The sequence below is a fragment of the Saccharomycopsis crataegensis genome, assembly GCF_037102585.1.
Source record: "Saccharomycopsis crataegensis DNA, jcf7180000000098, whole genome shotgun sequence".
Classification (NCBI taxonomy): domain Eukaryota; kingdom Fungi; phylum Ascomycota; class Saccharomycetes; order Ascoideales; family Saccharomycopsidaceae; genus Saccharomycopsis; species Saccharomycopsis crataegensis.
In genome coordinates, this window is record NW_027043838.1 from 1,050,839 (window position 1) to 1,074,031 (window position 23,193).

At 37.2% G+C, this 23,193-nt stretch overlaps 12 protein-coding genes across 12 annotated transcripts; 8 read left to right on the forward strand and 4 right to left on the reverse strand. All coding sequences in view use genetic code 12, as the record gives it.

Moving 5' to 3' along the window:
* Window positions 1-656: 656 nt before the first annotated feature.
* On the forward strand, window positions 657-1,961 carry NAP1 (histone chaperone NAP1; the record flags this gene model as incomplete). Its single annotated transcript, XM_064999718.1, has 1 exon — window positions 657-1,961. The coding sequence occupies one exon, from the start codon at window positions 657-659 to the stop codon at window positions 1,959-1,961; it is 1,305 nt and encodes a 434-aa protein (XP_064855790.1).
* A 547-nt stretch (window positions 1,962-2,508) lies between these two features.
* AIM23 (Aim23p) lies at window positions 2,509-3,816 on the forward strand (the record flags this gene model as incomplete). The annotated part of the gene is made up of 1 exon (XM_064999719.1): window positions 2,509-3,816. One exon carries the CDS (start codon window positions 2,509-2,511, stop codon window positions 3,814-3,816), a length of 1,308 nt encoding a protein of 435 aa, XP_064855791.1.
* A 449-nt stretch (window positions 3,817-4,265) lies between these two features.
* STO1 (Sto1p) lies at window positions 4,266-7,256 on the forward strand (the record flags this gene model as incomplete). Its single annotated transcript, XM_064999720.1, has 1 exon — window positions 4,266-7,256. The coding sequence occupies one exon, from the start codon at window positions 4,266-4,268 to the stop codon at window positions 7,254-7,256; it is 2,991 nt and encodes a 996-aa protein (XP_064855792.1).
* A 1,006-nt stretch (window positions 7,257-8,262) lies between these two features.
* On the forward strand, window positions 8,263-10,368 carry DASC09_061370 (mRNA-binding protein; the record flags this gene model as incomplete). Its single annotated transcript, XM_064999721.1, has 1 exon — window positions 8,263-10,368. The coding sequence occupies one exon, from the start codon at window positions 8,263-8,265 to the stop codon at window positions 10,366-10,368; it is 2,106 nt and encodes a 701-aa protein (XP_064855793.1).
* Window positions 10,369-11,019: 651 nt separating this feature from the next.
* DASC09_061380 (uncharacterized protein) lies at window positions 11,020-11,251 on the reverse strand (the record flags this gene model as incomplete). The annotated part of the gene is made up of 2 exons (XM_064999722.1): window positions 11,020-11,173; window positions 11,226-11,251. The coding sequence occupies 2 exons, from the start codon at window positions 11,249-11,251 to the stop codon at window positions 11,020-11,022; spliced, it is 180 nt and encodes a 59-aa protein (XP_064855794.1).
* Window positions 11,252-12,575: 1,324 nt separating this feature from the next.
* MRPL15 (mitochondrial 54S ribosomal protein mL57 MRPL15) lies at window positions 12,576-13,295 on the forward strand (the record flags this gene model as incomplete). The annotated part of the gene is made up of 1 exon (XM_064999723.1): window positions 12,576-13,295. The coding sequence occupies one exon, from the start codon at window positions 12,576-12,578 to the stop codon at window positions 13,293-13,295; it is 720 nt and encodes a 239-aa protein (XP_064855795.1).
* Window positions 13,296-13,626: 331 nt separating this feature from the next.
* On the reverse strand, window positions 13,627-14,349 carry OCA1 (putative tyrosine protein phosphatase OCA1; the record flags this gene model as incomplete). The annotated part of the gene is made up of 1 exon (XM_064999724.1): window positions 13,627-14,349. One exon carries the CDS (start codon window positions 14,347-14,349, stop codon window positions 13,627-13,629), a length of 723 nt encoding a protein of 240 aa, XP_064855796.1.
* Window positions 14,350-14,641: 292 nt separating this feature from the next.
* OST2 (dolichyl-diphosphooligosaccharide-protein glycotransferase) lies at window positions 14,642-15,088 on the forward strand (the record flags this gene model as incomplete). Its single annotated transcript, XM_064999725.1, has 1 exon — window positions 14,642-15,088. The coding sequence occupies one exon, from the start codon at window positions 14,642-14,644 to the stop codon at window positions 15,086-15,088; it is 447 nt and encodes a 148-aa protein (XP_064855797.1).
* Window positions 15,089-16,008: 920 nt separating this feature from the next.
* Window positions 16,009-16,810, reverse strand: DASC09_061420 (Ras family protein; the record flags this gene model as incomplete). The annotated part of the gene is made up of 2 exons (XM_064999726.1): window positions 16,009-16,674; window positions 16,802-16,810. 2 exons carry the CDS (start codon window positions 16,808-16,810, stop codon window positions 16,009-16,011), a joined length of 675 nt encoding a protein of 224 aa, XP_064855798.1.
* A 310-nt stretch (window positions 16,811-17,120) lies between these two features.
* PHO23 (Pho23p) lies at window positions 17,121-18,089 on the reverse strand (the record flags this gene model as incomplete). Its single annotated transcript, XM_064999727.1, has 1 exon — window positions 17,121-18,089. The coding sequence occupies one exon, from the start codon at window positions 18,087-18,089 to the stop codon at window positions 17,121-17,123; it is 969 nt and encodes a 322-aa protein (XP_064855799.1).
* Window positions 18,090-18,307: 218 nt separating this feature from the next.
* PIN2 (Pin2p) lies at window positions 18,308-19,498 on the forward strand (the record flags this gene model as incomplete). The annotated part of the gene is made up of 1 exon (XM_064999728.1): window positions 18,308-19,498. The coding sequence occupies one exon, from the start codon at window positions 18,308-18,310 to the stop codon at window positions 19,496-19,498; it is 1,191 nt and encodes a 396-aa protein (XP_064855800.1).
* Window positions 19,499-20,802: 1,304 nt separating this feature from the next.
* On the forward strand, window positions 20,803-22,878 carry AVT4 (Avt4p; the record flags this gene model as incomplete). Its single annotated transcript, XM_064999729.1, has 1 exon — window positions 20,803-22,878. The coding sequence occupies one exon, from the start codon at window positions 20,803-20,805 to the stop codon at window positions 22,876-22,878; it is 2,076 nt and encodes a 691-aa protein (XP_064855801.1).
* Window positions 22,879-23,193: the final 315 nt, after the last annotated feature.

Below are 23,193 nucleotides of genomic sequence, written 5' to 3' on the forward strand. Positions count from 1 at the left end.
TATATCTATATATGCATAACATGAAACAATATGTGGCAGATAATTAAATTGCCATATTCAGATTAGCAAAGGGATTTGTAATACGGAAAAAACTCTGATTTTTCTAGTGATTACTTATCCAAACTCAGGCACCGTCCAGCGTATTTGCTTGCATTTCTTCAATAAGCTTTTATTCATTTCCAACTAACAACCCAACCGAACATGTTTTGCAAGCAGCTAGCGATAGCTCTTGTTCCCGTTCCCGTAACAGGAGAATTCACTTTGGGGATTACTACAGTATACTCATCGGTGATGTTTATTGATAGGGTCCTGTACCCTGAGGCATCCAGTCACGGGAACAAGGAAAATTTTTGTCAGATTTTTTTTTTTCTTTCTTTTGGGCTAAAAATGTTTTTTATCTTCCCTGTAGCACACAAATACAGGCTTTTACGTTGTATTTTTTTTTTCTAAATTTATTTCCCCTTAGTCTTGTACACTGTAAAACCTGATTTGTCATTCACTGTCATATAAGCGTCGATAATATACTTCTGTGACATATATTCGAAATAATAGCTTACAGTGAACTCTTTAATAAACAGGAAGAAAAAAAAAAACAAAACAAAAAAAAGAAAGGTGTCAAAGATCATTCTACATAATCCAACAAAGTGCCATAAAAAATGTCTGAACCTATTAAAAACAAGATCGCTGAGATATCCGAGGCTCCTACTCCTCAAAACACCCCAGCTTCAAATGTGGGATCATTGATGTCTAGATCGGCCAATCCAAAGGTGCCAAATACTATTGATGAGGAATCAGAAGAAGCTGCCAAAAAACAACTCGCCAGTAACCCAATGTTTTTGTCCCTTATTGAAGGAAAATTGAACACTTTGGTTGGTCAAGACTCGGGTTATGTTGATGCTTTCCCAAAAGTTGTCAAGGAAAGAATTATTTCATTGAAGTCCATCCAAAAGAAACAAATGTCTTTGGAAGAAGAATTTCAAAGAGAATTGTTTGCCCTTGAAAAAAAATTCAATGAAAAGGCCAAGCCTCTCAACGAACACAGAAAGAAAATCATCACAGGTGAAGTTGAACCAACTGTAGAAGAGATTGAAGAAGGTAAAGCTATAGAGGCTGAATTGGAAGGTTCTGATGAAGACACTGAAGACGAAGAAGGTCAAATCGAAGAAATTGATGAATCAAAGGAAAAATCTAAGGATGGAGAAAATGACAAAGAAGAAGACGCTGATGCTGAACCAATTAATGGTATTCCAGCCTTCTGGTTGACTGCTTTGGGTAACTTGGAACCAATCAATGAAACCATCACTGACAGAGACGGCGATGTCTTACAATATTTGGTGGATATTAGATTAGAGCACTTGGAAAAACCAGGGTTCAAATTGCTTTTTGAATTCAGCAAAAATGATTTCTTTAGTGATAAAGTCTTGGAAAAAACTTACTATTATCAAGAAGACTTAGGTTACACTGGTGAATTTATATATGACCATGCCGAGGGTTGTGCTATTAACTGGGCTTCTCCAGAAAAAAATGTTACAATCAAGATTGAAAGAAGAAAACAAAGAAATAAGTACACTAAACAAACCAGAACTATTGAAAAATTGACACCAACAGAATCTTTCTTCAACTTTTTTGACCCTCCAAAGCCACCAACCGAAGAAACTGAAGAAGGTGAAGACGAAGAAGAAGAAGACGAAGAAGGAGAAGACGATTTGGAAGCTAGATTGCAATTGGATTACCATATTGCTGAAGAAATAAAGGACAAATTAATTCCACGTGCTGTTGACTGGTTTACTGGTGCTGCCATTGACTTTATGGATTATGAAGATCTTGACGAATTCGGTGAAGTAGACACTGATGAAGAGGATTATGATGATGATGATGATGATGACGATGATGACGATGATGAAGAAAATGGTGGAAAGGGTGCTAAGCAAAGGGATCCTCAAGAATGTAAACAACAATAAGATCACATGGACATTTGCTATTAATTAAATCTGCTCCTAATTTATCCGCGATGTGTAATTTTTCTATATTATATATCTCATCACAGCACACGTGTTTCTAATTAAACTTTTTATTTTATAATCTTTTGCAGATTTTGTTTGAATGCAATGATATTATTTCGTTTTATTTGCTTGTTCTCATTTTTTCCTTTCCTTCATTTTACATAGCTAATTTACTGGATTTATTTCTTTCTTGCTTCTTTATTTCTAATATTCCCTCCAGAAACTTGTAAGGTTTTAAGTGACTTCTTTTCGTGCCATTTGATTGACAGTTTATATGTCCTTGAGAGATTGAACATTTAGACCCCCCACAGTGGTGCATGGAATATATGGGGGAGAATCTACAGAAAATTTTTTAGAAGTATAGGGTGCGCTGAACCTGTCACCACGAAGACTTAAACTCAAGATTTCTTCCCTACCAGAAAGAATATCGGCATTTTTAATTAAAGGTTTTAATACGGAAAAGACTGAAGTGTGGGAACGATATTGTGAATACATTTTCCAACAAATGAACGGCTTCACGAAGATTGGATGTCCCAAGGTAGCTTACCAAAGTGGGGCACCTATATTCCAGAGATTATTCCATACATCTGACCAAGCAAAATCTATTGATATCAAAGGTATTTTATCAGGAACCCAAAGAGCCCCTTCAAGACCACAAAGGAATGTCGCGGCAAGTGGCACAGTACCATCTTACAATTCAAGAAGAACAAATGCTGAACGAAATCAGCAGCAGAATCCACCACGACAGCAAACCTCAAGACAGCCAAACTCAAGATACCAAAATTCATATGGAAAACAGCTGTCAAATGGCCAAGAAAATAATAGATCCTCGTATGGCGAAAAAAGAATGGGAAACAATGGACAAATACGGATTCCTAGATTCAATCTTCCCCAGGCCAGTTTCAAAGCCATTGATTGTATTAAACATTTAATCAAAAAGGTTTATATTGACTTTGAAAATCCTCGAGGTGTCATCAACTTTATGGATGGTGATAGTGGAGATATTACAACTACCAACATGAGAGACTTGATCAACTCAAGAGAGTGGGATTTGAACGAAGTTGGATTTGCTATTGTCAGTGTGTCTGCTTCGGGAAAAAGAAAAATTCCTCTTATCAAGTGTGTTGATAAACGAACTGCTATACAGAAATACTCCGATGAGCTAGCAGATGTAAAGGCCCAAGAATTGGCGGGAATGAGTACAAAATTTGCAAGTATTGCAGAAATGAAAAAATCACAAAAGAGTACTGCAAGTTCTGTCAAATACGTCAAGATTGGCTGGTCAATTTCTGAATCTGACTTGACCACAAAGAAAAAGACAGAAATCATGAATGCTATGAACAAGGCTAATACGGTGATGATTATTTTTGATTCTAAGGACTCTTTGGATAGATTGAATGTAAATAATGTGGATATTAATGATCTTCAAAAGAAGAAGGGGGGCAGTGCCACTTCTGCTATCCATGAATTGGAGCTATTGCGAAGAGAGAAAGCTTTGGGGGCATTGGCAGATATGCTTGATGGTGATGACATAGTTAGTCACAAATCATCAACTACTGGGTCTGTGAAAGATCGGATGATTTTTACATTAAAAGTTAACAAACAAGCGGAGGCGACACCAAAGCCATCTGAAAAAAACACAAAATCCGATAAAGAAGATTTAAGTCTAAAAAATTTAGACAACGTTAAAGACGTTTTGAAATTGGATTTGACAACGATAACTGATAAGAAATTGCTCAAAGAAATCCGCAAAAGACAGAGACAGGAAAAGCAGAAATTAAGAGAACTGAAGAAAAGAGGGGAGTTGAACTAGAAGAAATAGGCAATTGAAAAAAAAAATAGAGTAACTTATAAAAATGAAGTGAGATAGCTTACATGTACATATATGTATATATCTGGTAGTTTTCTCTTGTAAATAAAAAGGTATTTTGTGTCAACACTCCTTTATATATATTTTCATTCACCTTGCTTGTATTGCTTTTGATTGCCTTAGAAAATGAAATATTATAACTCACCCAATTTCAGTTATCATTCCAATCTAGATAACTCTAAGAAGATATATAAATAAATAGTTCAATATTCGCTGTAATTATGGCATAATTATTGTTGCATCTATAGGGTTTTCAAGCATGTCAAAAATGCACTTACCCGGTGAGACATGAGAGTGGAAATTTAATATGAAATTTTGAAGCAAAATTAAATAACTTTCATATTGAAAACACAGACTTCCAGCAACGATTGAAAGCTTTGTCTATTGAAAATATGAGTTTCAATAGAAAGAGAAGGTTTGATGACGGTAACCATTGGGAGCCCCAAGGCGGCGATCATTGGCAACCACAAGGCGACAATCATTGGGAAGGTCCAAGAGATGGTCCAAGAGATGGTCCAAGAGATGGTCCAAGAGATGGCCCAAGAGATGGTGAAAGATACAATGGCCGTCCATCACAACAACGTCACTATCCACAAAAAAGATTCCATCCTAACAGAAGAGGTTATCAAACCAGATTTGAACCACTTTCTCCTATTGAGAGGGTTACAATCAATGTTTGTAGAGATATAAGCAAAATTGGTGATAACTATGATTTACTGTTACTACTCAACAACTTGAACCATATTGCAGCACCATTTGTTGTGGAATTCACACAGGAGGATTATTTCAGAAACAACTGCTTAACCACAATCTTCACTGTTCTTACGGAGCAACCTCATAAGTTGTTGATGTTGAGTTGTTTGGTTCAAATTGCTAACGCGCGTAATCAAGCCATTGGGAAGTTTGTGTTAGAGTTTTTTCACCAAAAATGTTTAGACCTTTTAACATCATCAATTCTTTCGCTCAATCCTAGAGGAGATGAAGGTGATGAGGAAGAAAAGTTCCCAGAATTACTTGTGGGTGGGGAATCTAATAATACTGGATCCTTCAACAAATTCAAATTAGTATTAAGATTCCTCGCTACTTTAACACCTATAATCAACAAGGAATCAGTGTTGAAGGTTTTTGAGCAAACCTTAGAAGTTGCCATTAATTTACAGAATGAATTTCCAAGTGAAAGATGCCCCTTGGCTGAATCTTTGTATTATGGTGTTTTAATTTCTGTTCCATATTTAACAGTTTTCAATAGCAGTGACGAGGAATTCAAGGCGTCGATTGATGAAAAGATAATAAAAAAGGCAGAAGACTTTAAAATCGTTGATTCAATTGCGATTGATTTAGTTTGCGCATTCAACCCATCTGAAGATGCCGCTTTACCAGGACAATCAAAGCCACTTGTTAACACTATCTTGCCAGTTATTAAGGATGTCGCAAAAGATAACTACAATATTGTCTTGGGAAAATTATTCCCTGATTATGAAGCTCTCATTAGGCCTGGAATTGAAGCTGGTTTGAATGGTGAATTGTTAGACTTGAACAACTTTCCCCAGCTTTCATTCCCATCAATTGAAATGATGAAAAAAATAGCAAAGATGGAAATGTGCAACGGTAAAATTGACTCTCTATGGAAAACTCCAAGATTGTTGTGCAATTTCTTCCCACCAAATGATGACTTTGAAACGTTCCCAAAAGATACATCTTATGAGGGTTTGTTATTCAAGGATTTAATACAAGATATTGTCGAGGCATTAGAATATAATAAATCGTTAGTTTATGTTCAATTATTTTCCTTGAAATCATTTTTCAAAGCTGATTTGTTTGCCCCTGTTAACTCTTCTTTGAATGACTTGATTGTGATTCATAACAATAATGCAAGTATTGAGGATGGCAGCCCAGAGACAAAGAAGTCTACTTGGTCCATTGAGCAAATTGTTGTGAAGAATATTTTATCATTAATTTTTCATTTGCCATCCTCTCAGACTTTGCCGGTGTATTACTATAGTGTTTTGGCTTATGCCTGTGAAAATATCCCTGCTGGTATGGCGCCAAGTTTCGGTAAACCATTTAGATTTTTGTTCAATAATATTGCATCTTTAGATTTTGAATTAAGATTGAGATATTTGGATTGGATGTCATTTCAATTGAGCAATTTTGGATTTAAATGGAAGTGGCCTGAGTGGAAAAGTCGAAGTGAACAGTTGAGTTTGAGCAAGTTTAGTCCAAAAAAATTTGTTTTTAAAAACTTGATCCTGAAAGAAGTTAGTTTGTCTTCTAAAAGTAATATCTACAACACTTTTGGTGAAAATGAAAGTGCAGAATTCGGCAAATATTTGAACACTTCCTTATTGAATACTGTTGAAAAGGTTCATAGTTATGATAAAGAGGTTTATGGTGGTTATGAAGTCGTCAACGAAAATAGTTTGAAAGAATTAATTACCACTCAAAATGTTGAAAAACCGCCATTGAAATTTGTGGAAGACCCTTCGCTCCCATTTTTTGAAGAAGCAACAATGATTGTGAAATTGTTTGAAGGTGAAGGCGGTGGCAATGATCAGCAATTTTGGGAACTCTTTGATAAAATTGATGAAAAATTGAAATCAGATGATAACTTAGCTACTAAGGAATCAAAGGAGAAATTTCTACTCAACCTTTTCTTCCAATCAATTTGTTCTTCATCTTCCAGATCTGTGTCCCATTTTGAAAGTTTCATTACAAAAAATAATCTCAGAGTTAAGAAGATCATTGGTTTACCAATTGACAAGAAAGAACTTGTGGATCTTAATGACTCTTTCAACTATGAGGAATTCTACATCACAAACTATCAACCATTGGTGGATACCGAGGAGCTTCTTGCCAGGGAATTATGTATTGTGAGGGCAGTTTTGCGTTATTGGAATGACGCCCCACAAAATGGTTTTCTCATCTTGGAACTTTTATTGAAGTTGAAATTGTTATCAAACAAAGCCATTATTCAATTTCTCTTTGAGGACAATGACGACTGTGTGATTTTGACGAATTCAATGGCCATTGAAATTTTCTTCAATGTTGTTTCCAAGATTACAGATGCAAAAGAGTCTATAATGGTGGCTGAGAAATTCCTTAGTTTGTTGAACAAAGCATTGCAGGATTTGAAAGCAGCAGATTCGCTTACCGATGTTGTCAATGCCCCGCAAATCGAAGAAATCGAAACCAATGCCGTTGTCTACGATCTCAAATGGAAATATCTCGCAGGTACTGGTTTATTGAAAACCACTTTGAGAAAATACCAGTCAAGTTTTCTTGCTGTTAACAATGAAATTATCAACTTAGCAGCAAAAGAAATTGCTCATGAAGATACCCAGAAGAAGGTGATTGCCTGGGTCAACCAAATGTCTATTCTTTAAGCGTTTTTAACTATGTATTTTTAATATGATGATAATTATTATCACACTGTACCAGTAAGTAAGTTAGTAAGTAAGTATCCACAGTAATGGGCTCTTCTCCCCGTTTAACGTATCCACGTGAATGTCACACCATATCTGCGTCATCGTCATGTCGAGCGATTTGCCACCCGTCTCCCAATCGGGCAAATGTGCCTGTCACCCCCGTTTACCCGCCAGCCACTTAGTTTTCGCTTTTGCTACTCCCACAGCTTTTCTGCCTCTTGAACCCCCCGAAAATCAAAGAAAAAAAAAAAAAAAAATCAATTAATTTTGTATAACAGTCCCAAGGATACCATACATCATCACCTTTACTCCCTTCACTCGGACTATCAGCAGCTCGTCTAAATATCTACACACCGCTTTGCAGTACTTACCAATCTTGAAGGAATACATCAACCACTAAGCGGTCCTATTGTCTTGTTGAGAAATATCTGTGGTTATTTTCTTTTTGTTGACCTAACCGACTGCCTTTCCTCTAGATGAACTTTCTGTGATAGTTGGAGAATCTTTTTTTTTTTTATTGTTTGCCTAATAACTACCAAGCATTATTGCCTTTTCATTACGAGACACTAGGCCAAAGAAGCTCATATAGGTGTCCTATTATTTGTTTAAGTTAAGTTTTCTTCTGTTGCCTCTGTTTCTCTTTTCTTAGGCTAACCAGTACCGCCCATCAACTCCCACCAAGTGTACATTAGTGTGTTTTTTTCCTTCTGTTTATTTGTTTATCATCGAAATTACAATATTGTGCTTCTTATTTTTCGTTACCATTATTTCTGAACTCATCGTCAATTTTATTAGTCGAGTATTGTGAATCATCTGAATCTGGATTCAATAACTGAGTTATCATATTCTTGTCTACTGGTCTTCCACATTGTGCCATTAATCTGTTTTGAAAAACAAACAAAAAAAAAAAGCGAGAGAGAAAAGTTCTATTGAAAGTTATTATAAATATTGTTACATTGTGAAAATGTCTCAAAATAATAGCAACAACAACTCAACAACAAATTTGTCTGATACTACTTCAGACCGCGTTCAAACACCACAGTTAAATGCTGAGGTTATGGATAACTCTCTAAACAACTCGCCATACCAAAGAGATAGTAAAATTAATAATAGTACGGGAAGTCTTGGATCAAAGCCAATGCTGCTAAATCAGCAGTTACCAAAGTTGAATACTGGAACTGCAATTTTTAATCCACCACCAAACTTGTCACAAATGGGAAATTCAATAAACTTGTCGCCAACTTTGAATGGACAACCATCTTCAAGAAAATCATCATTCATTGGTAATGTTAATGGCTCGCCAATAAATAGCTTGGGAAATAGTTCGAGTAATTTGATGAATTCAATAACTAAGCTATCATTAAACACTTCTGGGCCAAATGAATCAGAGATAAATGAAAAAAATAATCTTAGTTTAGGTCCAGGGGTTCCAGTGAAATTAAGAAACTTACCCTTCGACTTGACCTCAAGAGAAGTGTCTGCAATCTTCAGTTTGGCTAGTGATTTTAATGGAGCTGATTTATTCTATGAACAAGGAAATAACTTGGTGATTAATGCCAGATTTTCATCAATCAGTGAGGCCACAAGAGTCGCCTCAATTTTAGATGGAAAAAAAATCTTTGGTTTGAATTATTTACCAGTTAAGGTTGATTTTGATGAACTAACCAGCTATATACAACAGGCCAAGAACCAAAAGTCGAATGCTAATAACAATATTCCTTCAAGCGCCACACTAATGAGCCCAAGTGTTAATATTAATTCGTTGGCAAACAATTTGCCATTATCGTCCCCGCAAGCGATCTCCTCCCAAAGTCCATTGTATCCATCTCAACAAATCACTTTACCAAAAAGACATTCAAACTCAAAGGCAGCCACCAGATCAAGGTTTTTGTTTAATAACGGTGATTTCACTAGCAATCTGATTACTGAAAATATTTCTAGCCCGGTCGAGTTACCTCCAACAACTCCCACGACTGGAAATGCTGGCAAGTCATTAATTATGATGGAAAATCAAGCCGATGCTAGGGAATATGAGCAATTGGTGAGGGACCCTTGGAATAGTAATGGTAATAGTGTCAACAACGTCGGGGGAAATGTTAGTTCTAATATTCAAGAAAATAATCAAATCATTAATAATTTGGGCACAAACTTGTCAACTCAACCACCAACGCCTATTGGTTTTGAATGGGGTTCTGGTGAGAATAATTCAAATACTAGAAGAACAAGTTCGTCATTTTTTCCTAATGGTGCAAAACAATCCGCTCAGCCTATCATGGTGCCGCAACAAAATAATGTGGTGAGTGGATTAAATAAAAGCTCATCACCACCAAACCCCAATATTACTAGCTTGAATGTGAACACTAATCTTGGACCTAATAATACTAATCCAGGAACTAATCCTAACACCCCTATTACTGCTCCTGGCAGTGCTGCTCCTAGTGGTGTTGATTTGTCTCTATTAGCTAGACTTCCTCTACCATCTAATCCAGCGGATCAAAATCCACCATGTAATACTCTATATGTCGGTAATTTGCCTCCAGATGCCACCGAGGCTGAATTGAGAGCCTTGTTTTCCCCTCAGAAAGGGTTCAGACGTCTTTCCTTCAAGACAAAGGCTCCAAGCAGTAATGGTAATGGTAGCTCACATTCGCATGGTCCTATGTGTTTTGTTGAATTTGATGATGTTGGTTATGCTACCAGAGCTTTGGCAGAATTGTATGGTAGCCAGCTTCCTAGACCTGGTGGTATGCAATCCAATAAGGGTGGTATCAGATTGAGTTTCTCTAAAAATCCATTAGGTGTTAGAGGCCCAGGCCAGAGAAGAGGTAGCTCAAATTATAACAATAATTTCCAAGGTTATAATCCAAGCTACCAACAACAGCAACCTGTCCCTCAACAAATCCCACAAACCCCACAGCACATTCTCGTTCAACAGCAAACCCAACAACAACCTCCATCTTCAGCACAAATCCAATCCCACCAACAGCTTTCTCACACTCAACAACAGTCACAGAATAATGGCAATATTGGACTTTTGAGCACAATCACAAATCAAGCCTCATTAGCTTGAACATTCCCATTTTCAGTTTCCAGATGTGTTATTTTGCTACTTCATTTATTTGTTTTTCTTTTTCCCATTCCATCATGTGCCATATTATCATTTCATTATGCTAGCATTATTTGTTGTTTCTTGAGGATTGATTGTTATTATTATTATTTTTTTCCCTTTTCTATTTTCTGGTAATTATCATCAATTTTGTGTCACATTAGTTGTTTACTTCTATGGTTTTAATTTATTTATCTTTTTATTTTTGTCCTTTTGCATGTCAGGGAGATCACAATGCTCATTGATCTTATCATTTCTTATTCTTATTTACACTTGATTTTTTCACTTTGTTTGGTCCCTTCTATGTATTTACACATTTTATTATTATTATGGTTACTTGCACTTCTGTTTTGTCGTCATCAACCTGATTTCATTTTAATTTTAATTTTGTTGCCTACCTTCATGACATATACATGTTTTTTTTTTGTCCAACTAATCTCGATGCTTTTTATTTTTGTTTTGTTGTCATGATAGCCTTTTCCAATTTTTCACTGTTGTTTATTATTATCATTATTACTTTTATTATCTTACTTTATTATTATTATTATTATTGTCATCATTTTTTTGTTTACATCTATATTGTCAATCTATTTAGCTAATACTATTGTGTCATTTTTATATTAAATAATTAACAAATGGTGGTAAGTCATCAATTGTTGTAGTGTATCTACTCTTCAAAGTAAGGTATACTCTAGCTTGCAAAGGATTGTTGGTGAGTTCTTCGCATAATAATTCTTCTCCACTGAAGGGAGTAGTTTTCTGTTCTATACTAATCAGTAGTATATTAGAATATAATTATCGCATTTTCATTTACTAAACACGCCTTGAAAGTTATTAAATAAGTCATAACATTTAAAAAGAAAATGCATTTGTAGAGTAAAATAATATATGATTCAGATATCAAGTTTATGCTGTCTTTATTTCAGAAATTTAGTTGTATATGTATAATAGACGGGCAACAAAAGGCTCTTATTTCTTTTGAATTTTTATAAACAACTTCCTATGAAAATCGTGAAATAACTATCTTCTTTTTCACCATCCCAATAATGCCTTTTTTTTTCTTGCACATGTACTCCTTTTCAGTATTATAATTTTAATGATATCTATCTACCCAAAATCACTTATCATTCCTTTACTGCGGGTATATTCTCACGAGAGGTAATTGTCGACAGTATATGAATATACATATGATTTTTATATTAACGAGTCACAGAGGTTCTAAATAACATGCAAGCCGGGCACTTTATGCCTGTCTTTCTAATAGGTAAATTAAAATACTATAACTTTCTCACAAGATTGTGCAATGATACTCCTAAATTCAATAGAAAATGCCCGAATTAAGAAACTTTAGCCAAGTTTAATCGATAGTGTAAATAAAAGATATAATCATCTAGCCTTCTATATTCTCTTAAATAGCACAGAAAAATTTATGTGTTATTGCACGAGAAAAGGTACCCCTCTAATTGAAAAATTAGCAAAGACGGAAGAAGCTTGGACAGACATTCAACAGCTTATGATCCAGTTTGACCACAACAGGGATTATGTTGATTGGGAAATGATTGCTATTGAGTCCACGGTACGATAATAGTCATAATTCCTATTTAATATCATATATACCATGCATTATATATGTCTTAGAGTAAAAGGAAAAATAAAATAGTTTGAGATTTTATTCAGTAATAGGGAATGAAAAAGGAAAGTAGAAGACAGCTTGGACGGTCACCCATCAAAACATGTATAAAAAGAAATTTTGTGAGAGCAGTTCTCGTTAAGTCATAGAAAAATTTCTGAACTTGCAAGTTTGTTGCCCATCATTTTAATTATTGATGTTGAGGAGGCACAAGCACCATCGCTCTGACCAGTGCAGTTAACCCTTTTTTTTTTTTTTTTTTTTTTTTGGCGAAAAATTTCTCAACTGAAAAAATCGAAAATCAACACTTTAGACATTATTGGTGTTGTTTGGGATTAATAAGTGACGACAGAGAAAGACCGGCTTATCAGTAATTGCTTTCTTTTTTCCTTCTTCTTATTCTTTGATTTTTTTTTCTTTTTGTGTGTGCATTTCCTTTCTGTGTGAAGAAGAACAACGGTAAATCATCCAACTCATTATCGGCATCAGTCAAATAAAATATTAGATCGTCCGACCACTTATTCAAGAGAAATAAATCAGAATGAACAGTATACGACTTCTTGGTGTCCGCTCATTCAATGGCTCAACCACTCAAATAATACCTCGCCGTACCTTGGTTAATACTGGTTCACGAGTCCGTGGGATGCTCAGGGATCCTGCTGATTATTTGGTGTCCTCCAGTGGACGTCGGTACCCTGAGAATGCCACTGGAATGGCCCCAATCATCTCTAACTTGAAGAACTACTTATCCCAGAACTCTGTGGAAGGGATCGATGACAAAGTATTGCTACAAGTCTTGACCCACAAGTCTTTTGCTCATGGTAAAAAGCCATTCAATGAAAAATTATCTGTCTTTGGGGTCCATTTGTTGAAAGAAATCTCTGCAATTCACTTGATTGAATCCGAAGCTTCTGAAGGCGCTTCTGTGGAGGGATTGAATGTTGATGTTTTGGGTGGTACTTTATCAAAGAGATTGTTACACAAGAGTGTGCTTGCACAATTTACCAGACTTAATATCCCAGGAATTGAAAAGGATATATTCTGGAGAAATAGAAACTTAATGATCACCGATCCAGCCGTTAATGGTGAGAATGTGGTATTATTCGATACTATTCTCGCCACCGTGGGCGCAGTTAACTTGATAAAGGGTAAAGGAGTTGCCTCTGATTTTATTGGAAAAGCGATTTTATCAGGAGAGAATTCATTAGTCGAATTGGCAAAGGCCACTATATCTAAACCTCAGGAGAATAAGAGCGAATAAGGGATCATTTATTTTTTTGTAAATAACAAGCCGGCTTGAGCTAATAAATGAAGTGTGAATATATTTTTTAAACTTGTGATGTAATGACAAAATACGGAATCCATACATATATATATAGTAGTGGTGTATATATTTACATATACAGATTTGGTAAACATTGACGATAAGTCTCAGTTAGGTTTTTGTGATATATTAATGTGCAATGAAGACAAAAGTTGGTTTGGTCCCTGGTAATTTCTCGAAATAATATATTTGCGTATCATGTAAACAAACCGCTTGAAGTATACATTATCCTGTATTTGTTCCCTCCCCTCCCTTTTTTTTTTTTTATCTATTGGGATAGTAACCATTCAGGTGCCATGCTTTCATCTATAGGAATACTCAGCATATCAAAGGCTTCTATCAAAAGTTCCACTAAAATTCTTCCTCCTTTGGAACCAGTGAATCGTCGATATTCTTCACTAACACTGGCCAAATTCCAACCTTGTAAACGACGCAAGCAGCCAATCACTGTCCCAGTACGATGGCGACCCATACCACAACACACTAATATTGGATAATAATCTTTATTGGTGATAATTCTTAGTGCTTGGGTGATCAGGTTCTCACTGAGCCCATCCCATGGGTTTGCTCCTCCATCGCCCATGTCGGCAATGCAGTGAACCGCAATGTCATTATTATCAGCAAACTCGAGGAAATCATCGCTAGGATCTTCAGCAGCAAGCCAGACGATATTTCGAATATCGAGCTGTTTAAGAAACCCGTGGTTTAGAGGCGTGGGCTGGCCAGAGCGATACAAGTGACGTTCCACCGGGCAGAAATTTAGAGGAGGGATGACTTTTTGCATCGGGGACAGAGAAATATTGATAATATTTGATGGAGCTTTGCACAGGAGTCTCTGCGATACTTTGGTTTGGTATTGTTGTTGGTTGATCTCATCTATTGTTATGCGTTCATCATCATGATCATCATCATGATCACCATTTACTTTTTGGTCTCTCGGTATTTGCGGGGCTTGCACCTGAGAAATATCTTTCGAAGGATGGTATGACATGGCAGCGAAAAACAAAAACAAAACAAAAGAACAACGACCGGAAATTGAAATAAAGCTTCCACTTCCACTGAGTGATATGTAGCTGCTAGAGGGCTCTGGAATGGACTCAATATTATTATTACTCAACGCTTTCTTCTGGCTAAGCAATTGTCGCCGCGATCACGTGCACATATTTAATATGGGAGTTTTTTTTTTTTTTTCCACACGTTGTCAAAATGCGCTCTGTCTATCGTGGGTGTGTCTGGTCGTATTATTACTGTGAAGATTCCCAACACCATAGAAAAGAGCAATAATGAAGCCAAAGACCCAACCCAAGAAAGTCGCTTCCAAGCCCTCTGTCGCTAGTGCTGCTGCCGCTGCGTCTGGAAGCAATTCTTCCATCAATTCCCACTTCATAAAGGACCTTTCGAGTTCGGTGGTCAACACTTTCACCAATTATTTCAAAACTCTCCAATCGTCACCAAAACTTCTTTTAATCGACACCTTCTGTCTTTTCCTCGTTTTATTGGGGGCCATACAATTCTTATTTGTTCTCGTGGCTGGTAACTTCCCATTCAATGCCTTCTTATCTGGGTTCATTGGGGCTGTGGGCCAATTTGTGTTGACTATTAGTTTACGTTTACAATACAGTGATGCCAATAGAGATAAATTCAAAGGTATCACTGCGGAAAGGGCAATAGGCGATTATATATTTGCTAGTTTGATTCTTCATTTTATTGTGTACCATTTCATCAATTAAAAGAGGCGCACGAAATATAGGCTTATGTGATGGATTTGGTCTTTGTGCAAAACGAAATGGTTAATTTATGTTTTTCCTTTATGCAATCTGAGATTGGTTTAGCAGCAAAACTTTGAGCTATTGGATCTTGGGGCATATGGGTTTATGCGGTTTTATCTTTGCTAATTGTGTATTTTAATGAATTCAATTTTTATTTTTTTTTATTTTTTGTCGTTTCGGTCCAGTTCGAGTTGCGGTTGTAGGTCTCCATTGATTTTCATGTATAAAGCCAACAAGAACTCAAATAATATTGAAAATCTCAATCTACTTGGTGGCTTTTAAGTTTTGAAAAATACCCAAAATTGAAATTCTCGTAGTCAAATATATCATTTGACAACACCAAGATAATAATAGTGTGCGTTCTGAGCTCTTTTTGAATCCTCAAAAAGAATATACTAAGTCAAGTACACCAATTGATAGTGTATCACATGAAAATATCAAAAATAGTCAACAATAGTGAAATAGAAAATCCTTTTTCTTAAAACGTAGATCTATTGGTTCCTAAATATTAGAATTTTGATGATTAGAAATTAGTATATTAATAAAATAACAACAAAAGTAGGGAGAATGAATGACAAAAAGCTAATTGGAAAATGAAAAAAAAAAAAAAAAGGATAAATGATGATTACAATAACAAAATGAAGAAGGCAAGAAAAAAAAAAAGAGAAAAAGAACAACGGGATTAAAAGGTGATCAAAACTAGTAGTAAAACTAAGAAGAGTTAAAACATCTGCGGAGAGTTTATTTTAGTCTTTATTTTTCATAGGCAAGCACACAAAGACGTGTGATTATTGATACATTAAGTGTTTGCTGATTAGGAGTAAGTAAAATATTAAACGTCCCTTTATCTAAATGACTCCCAGAATTCCGGCTATCTAGCCTCACATTATGATACAACATTTACTGTCCTTTTTATCTTTATGGTTTTCCAGGGCAAATTGAGGAGAAGCTGTTGCATCTGCAACGGCAACTGGAGGAGATGGAATTTCTTCATTTTCTTGCACAGTCTGGCTGGCAGCGGAAGCTCCAACAGCAGCCTGGTATTGCTCTTTGATAATTCTCACCAATCCGTAGAAAGAGGTTTCGACATTAATTTTCTGCTTGGCAGAGGTTTCTAAGAAAGGACAATTGAACTGTTTTGCCAAGTCAAGCCCTTCGTCGTAACTAACCTGTCTTTCATCTTCAAGGTCACACTTATTACCAACGAGAAGCACCGGAACAAAGTCAGAGTCTTTAACACGAAGAATTTGCTGGTAGAAAGTGGTAAGTTCTTCGAATGAAGAACGAGAGGTAACAGAATAGACTAAAAGGAAACCTTCACCGGTACGCATATATTGTTCACGCATGGCAGAATATTCTTCTTGACCAGCAGTATCCAAGACATCAAGAAGGGCGGGCTCATCATCAATGATACAATGTTTACGGTACGAGTCCTCGATAGTAGGATCATATTCATCAACGAAGTGAGATTGAATAAGCTGAATGGTAAGAGCAGACTTACCAACACCACCGCCACCCACAACAACAAGCTTGTATTCTCTGATAGACTGGTTATATGTTAATGTTTTGTCCCTTTCAGACTGGTCCACAATAAAGAGTGTTTTTTCTTTTCTTTTTTCTCTTTCCTTTCTTTTTTCGTGTTGATTCTCATAACTGGAAGTCAATAATACGTACTCCAGACATTGAATGTTCCTTTCGTGTGACTGATGATACTCAAGAATGCTATCTCCAGCTATTTGCAGAACCGAAATTTGTATCAACAGATTTTGTTGTTTTTGCTAAAATGGGTGGCTGGCGGGCTCGCAACGCAAAATGTTAGGCAGCGCAGACATCGTAAGATAACACTTTTAATAATATGATAGAGAAGTACAAAGAATTGAAAATAAAATTATACTATAAAAAAAAGATTATTGTAAGAACCCCCACAAATATTGAAGAAATGCAAAAAAAAAAGGTTTATTTAAAACCGAATATAGTACACCTAAACTACCACTCATTTCATGCCATACTGCTTTTTGCAGTCATCGCAGTACCATGTTCCTTTTGGAGGGCTACTTAAACCAACACACTGTAAATGAAACCATTGTATTTTACATTTGTCATTATCACACCCAATCATTTCCCCAAAAGATACCTGTTGACACACACAATAAACGTCATTGACCCCTTCCTCTTCTTCCTCCTTATGAGGCACAGGCAGAGGCGACGCATGAACTGGGGCCACTGTAACCGTAGCGGAAATTGCATTCGATGTTCTTTTGGAGCTAGGTTTTTGTCTCTTTGGTGCTGGCTCTTCTGTTCTAGTTTGCGCAACACCTACAGATTTGGCTGGGGCTTGTGGTTTCCGTTTGCGTCCCGCTGGTGTACCTTCACGGCGAGGGCCTGGGCGTCCGGTATTATTATTTGCTCCTCCATTTGTACTATTGGTAGAAACCGTTGGGCTGTTGGAATTTGCGTTGTTATTGGATCCAGTGGTGGTGGCTGCCTTGCGCGCGGCAATGGCCTCCCTTCGTGACTCACTTCTCTGACTTTGGGCCGACTTATTTTCAGGTAATTTGGCGTCCAGGATTACTGCTGGATGATTCTTTGGACCATACTTCACTATTTTGGGGATTTCATGGTTGATAACCGCTTCAAGAGCGTGGTTGATGCGATCAAGATGTTTGGCGACAAGATCGGTGGATAAATTGGCAATCGTCATTTTCTCTTCGTAGCACGGAAGATTACTTAGCAATATATCTTTAACGACGGTCAAATCACTAACTTTCTCGTTTACACTCGAATTTTCTTTGTTGTTTTCTTTCATGAACTTAGAAATGTGATGGTTGAGTTCCGGCTGGTTTGACACGCATTTGGCGTCGATTTCCTTTAGCAAAGTGAACTGGCGGACAATGTCCTGAGGGAATGCCTGAAGGGCATCGACAAAGTCATTTAGGGCTAAGTATCTCCGAGGCTGGGACATCGCTGTTCTTGTTGTTTTTGCTGCTCTATATTTATTGACCCCATGATATTACACTGGTTCAAATTCGAGGCTGATGCACCGATTTTCCTTTTTATGTCGCCAGGGCTGTGCAACCAGAAAATGTTTTCTGATGATGAAACAGGCTATCTGCCTCCGCCTGATCATACCCAAGAAGAATAAGAAGAAGAATAAGAGGAAGAAGACGAAGAAGAAAGAGTATGTTTTGTCCATCCGGTCTTTTAGCCTCGCAGCTTTCCCCACGAGGTCTTTCTTCAGTGGAATCTACTGCCGAATCATTCAAATCATGGGACACTTGCATGGCCAACCATACCTGCAAGATCGTCGCCATCGTCCTCATCGTTATTGCCTGTCTCTTAGTGTTTTGGGTGATAAGCAGTATAGTTAATTGTCTTTGTTGTGGTGTCACTTGTATTTCATCCTTCTGCTGCTGTCTTTCGAAGGCCGGTTCTTGCTGCTGTGGTGGTGGCTCTAACAAGAATGCTCAACAAGGTTACCAACCTCCAGGCGCTCCAATGTATAATACTGCTCCAATGTATAATCCTGCCCCGATGTACAATGCCCCTCCAAGCTACAACCGTTATAACTCTCCAGACAATTATGGTTATGCGAAAGAGGTCCCTGAGTTGCTCGCAGCTCCCCTTCCTTCTCAAGCCTTCTCAAAACCTAAATCATCAAGCGTTTCTGCTCTGCAAAACAGTAAGCCGTACGGTGCGTCTAATAATCCATTTGATGAAGAGATTCCAATGCAAAACCTTAAGGGATCTGGTACACAAACTGCTCAAGATGATGGGATCAATGAGTTACCTGCTTCAGTTATTGCTGCTAACGCTAACGCTTACAATGTGTCACAAGGTGGAGTGAACCCAAAGAAGACAGGAGTAATAAGAGAAAGTGTGAATATTGATGATGAAACCGGAAATAATTCACAAGGCCTTTATGGAAACACCACTGGTGGTTACATTAATAGTGACTATGGCAATACCCAAGGTTACGGTTATACCCTGAACAATGCTCAAGGTACCGGCTATGGCCAGCAATATGCTCAAAATACTGGTTACAATTATACCAACAATTCTGATTACGGTGGACAACCTGCCAGTTATGGTGGTACCGCCCCTGCTTCTGGTTACTCTGTAATCCATGATGCGTACACAGGGAGTTCTAATAACCCAACTTCATCAAACTTTGCCAATAATAGACCAACCGCGGCTCCTTTGAATGACAGCTATAGAGGAATCACAGATACCAACCCGACCACTTATATTGGTGGAGAAGTTGGAAGCAACAATCAGAGTAATCAAGGCATTGGCTCTGCTACAAAACGCGCCTCGACCGCTCCTTATCCTACCGATCACCCATTCGACATGTTGAATAATAGAAATTATTAGTTAACTTTATGTCCAAGTGACTTTTTTTTCTTTCCGCATCTGAAAAACATTATGACGGTTCACTGTGAGTTCTCTATAACCTCTTATAGAGCAATATTAGCATTTATTTAAACCATTCATTGACTGTTTTGTTTTGTTTTGTTTGATTTTGTTATTTTCCTACATATTTTTGTCGTTTTTACTTTTGGCTCCGAAAATAGTTTTTACTAGATGCTTTTGATAAATATCTGATAAAATCTTGTGGTTTGGATTTTTTTTTGTTGATGCTTAAACCCATTCATGTTGCTTCTGTTTCTCTATTTGTGTTAGTTAGTCTTGTTCTTTGTTATAAATATTTATGTATGTATGGTAAGTGTTCATGGAGTGTAATTTTTGATTTTTAAAAGTGGACACGTTGAAAGAATATTGAGGATCTCAGACGTGAACTTGAAGATTATTCAGTTTGTTACCACCAAGTTGCAAAAAGGCCTGGTAGTGCAGCAGATGCCTTGATAACGGTATGTCTAACAGTGTCGAATGGCACTGAATACCAAAGGAGGAGGGAACAACACAGAGGAGAGTAGCAGAACAAAGTGTGGGATGCCGTGGATTATGATCATATTCTATAATACGGTGAACTGTTATTATCTCACATTATCGAGGACAGTGCTCTAGTAAACTTATTGCACAACTTGAACATAAAGATACTCCTCAAACTTAATAGTGGCTAAATGGCCTAAAACTCTCGTAGACCCTTTGCCAGAAAGAAAATCAAAGAAGTGGAGTTTTCATCCTACCACAACTTTCGATATTTTGGTTACTTCTCGGAAATAAGATTAAGAACACTCCATATTATACAATCAAATCCTTCAGGAATGCCCTACGATACCTTTGGATGTACAATAATCATGATACCCATCAAGCATACTGATACTCTATTAGCGACAATGTCATCTCAATGATCTTGCATAATAATAATAATAATAATAATGGTATCTGGAGATATATCCCCGAAAGGAAGGAGCGTACCAGCCAGTCGATGGTAGGTGTTTCACGTGACCAAAACGGCGCATTGGATTTTTTTTGTTCTGGTCGCCTGCGACTCATCATCGCCTTATCTTCCTGAATAGCAGAACACCATTCTTTTTCTTGACTATCATCGCTCGTTCGCAGTTTGCGCTTTTTCCATCGTTTAAGGGTCATTCAAACAATCCAACTGCTCTTTCTCTCTATCGTTGCTGTTTATCATTGCAAAGGCTATTTTGACAGAAGAAGATAACCAGAAACAGTCGCGTGGATAAAAAAAACATATCGCTTATCTAACAATGACCGCCACAACACCTTCTTCTTCTACCAGGCCCTCGCCACCTATTAACCAGAGAACTTTCTCTTCATCCTCTGGAAATATCCCGATCACCCCACAGTCCCGTCGTCAAAGTACTACTGCGAAACTTGTATCCCTGCCTCTAAAAAAGTCAGACTCGTTTCTCAAACAAAATGACAAAACAAAGATGTCGGTGATAAACTCAATGCTCCATCAAAGTCCTTCTCTGAACTCAGTATTTTCGTTGAATAGTGGCCTGGGTGCCACTCCTCCAGCCCCGTCTCTTTCGGCTTTGGGAGGCAACACTCATATCATCCCTAACCGCAGTGGCACACCTTCGGACCTTGACAATTTAGATATCCCGAACTTTGGGGTGGATACCAGTGATTTCGACTTGATTAATGAAGTGCACAAGCACTTGGTTGCAGAAAATACTGGTCTACATTTACCTGGTGGTGACATGTCCCGAGATTTGTACAAGTATACCAATAATACTAATGCCATTGATGCCAGTACTAACTCTAGTGCCAGCAGTGTGAGGAGTGGGGGCCATCGCATTAGACGTTCGTCTTCCTTTTCGTTTTCTGAAAGACGTGGATCTCTGGCCAGTGGATTGAACGTTCCAGGTGGGTTCAGAAGAGAGTTTATTGTTAAGAGAAAAAGAGAAGAATTTAAAAAAATTAATAAAGATCCCGGAGAAGTCGAACTCCCACCGTTTTTGGCAAGAAATTTCATGGAATTTTTGAGCATTTATGGGCATTTTGCTGGTGAATCACTTGAAGATGATGATTATCAAACTTGCACCTTGTCGAGCTCCAAGATACTTGATGAAGAAAACGCCCCATTGTTGGGTGATCGAGGTAGATCAGACGATTATCGATCTATTGCGCAACCTTCAACTACCGTCACCCGTACTGCTACTCCGGTCAAAGCTTTCTTTTTGCTTTTGAAGAGTTTTGTGGGGACTGGCGTTCTTTTTCTTCCTAAAGCTTTCTATAATGGTGGTTTGCTCTTTTCAGTTTTTACTTTGATGTTCTTTGCCATTTATTCATTTTGGTGTTATTATATTCTTGTGCGTACAAAAGATGCCACAAGAGTCTCGTCCTTTGGTGAGATGGGTACCCTTTTATACGGTAAAACTATGAAATTCCTCATCATTTTCTCTATTGTTTTATCCCAACTCGGGTTTGTGGCGGCATATTTGGTTTTCACTTCTACAAATTTGCAAGCATTCCTTGTTAATCTTTTCAACATCAAGTTGGAAATCCTTCATTTGATTATTGCGCAATGTTTTATATTTGTTCCTCTTTCACTTGTTAGAAATATTACTAAACTTTCCCTTAGTTCGCTCATTGCCAACTTTTTCATTTTCATTGGCCTTGCAGTGATTGTCTATTACACATTAGCTGATCTTGCTGCAAATGGACCGGCCCCTATTGCTAATTTTAACTCTAGCTCCTGGTCCCTTTTTATTGGGGTTGCTATCTTTGCTTTTGAAGGTATTGGTCTTATTATTCCAATCCAAGAGTCTATGATTGAACCTCACAAATTCCCAAAAGTTTTGTTTGCGGTGATCGTTACTGTGACGGTTCTCATGCTTGTTATTGGTCTGCTTTGTTATTGGACTTACGGTGATGCAACAAATACTGTGATCATTCTTAATCTTCCACAGGACCTGATTCTCGTGAATTCTGTGCAGCTTTTCTATTCAGTGGCGATTCTTCTTTCCGCTCCACTTCAACTCTTCCCAGTTATCAAAATCGTTGAAAATAAGGTGTTTGGTAGAAGCTGCGGTGGGAAGAAGAGTTTGCGTATCAAGTGGTGTAAAAATGCCATGCGTTCTAGTATTGTGATCACCTGTTGCATTATTGCCTATTACGGTTCTGCTAACCTTGACAAGTTTGTCTCATTTATCGGTTGTTTTGCTTGTATCCCATTGGTTTACATGTATCCTCCAATGTTGCATTATAAGGCTGTTAGTAAAACTAGACTTTCTCGAGCATTTGATGTGTTCTTGGTGATTTTTGGTGGGTTTGCCATGATATATGTCATGATGCAACTTTTCGATGGGAATTGAACAACAATAAAAAAGAAAAAAAAAAAGAGAAACATTATGCTCCAGGCACTGTTCTATGATCCTTTGGTTCACAAATGCTAATTAATGTACATCAATTGGAGAGTGTGACATGACACATTAATAATATACCACCACATATTGTTCTCGATAGAGCATAAGCGAAAAATATAATACCTGACATATTACACCCTTTTTTGTTTTATTATTCCCTTTTTTTTTTCGCTGATTTTGATCTGATTTTTTGTTTCTGGGTAGAAATAGAACCATCATTTTTATCATTATTAATTATTTATTATTTTTCATTTTTTATTTTTT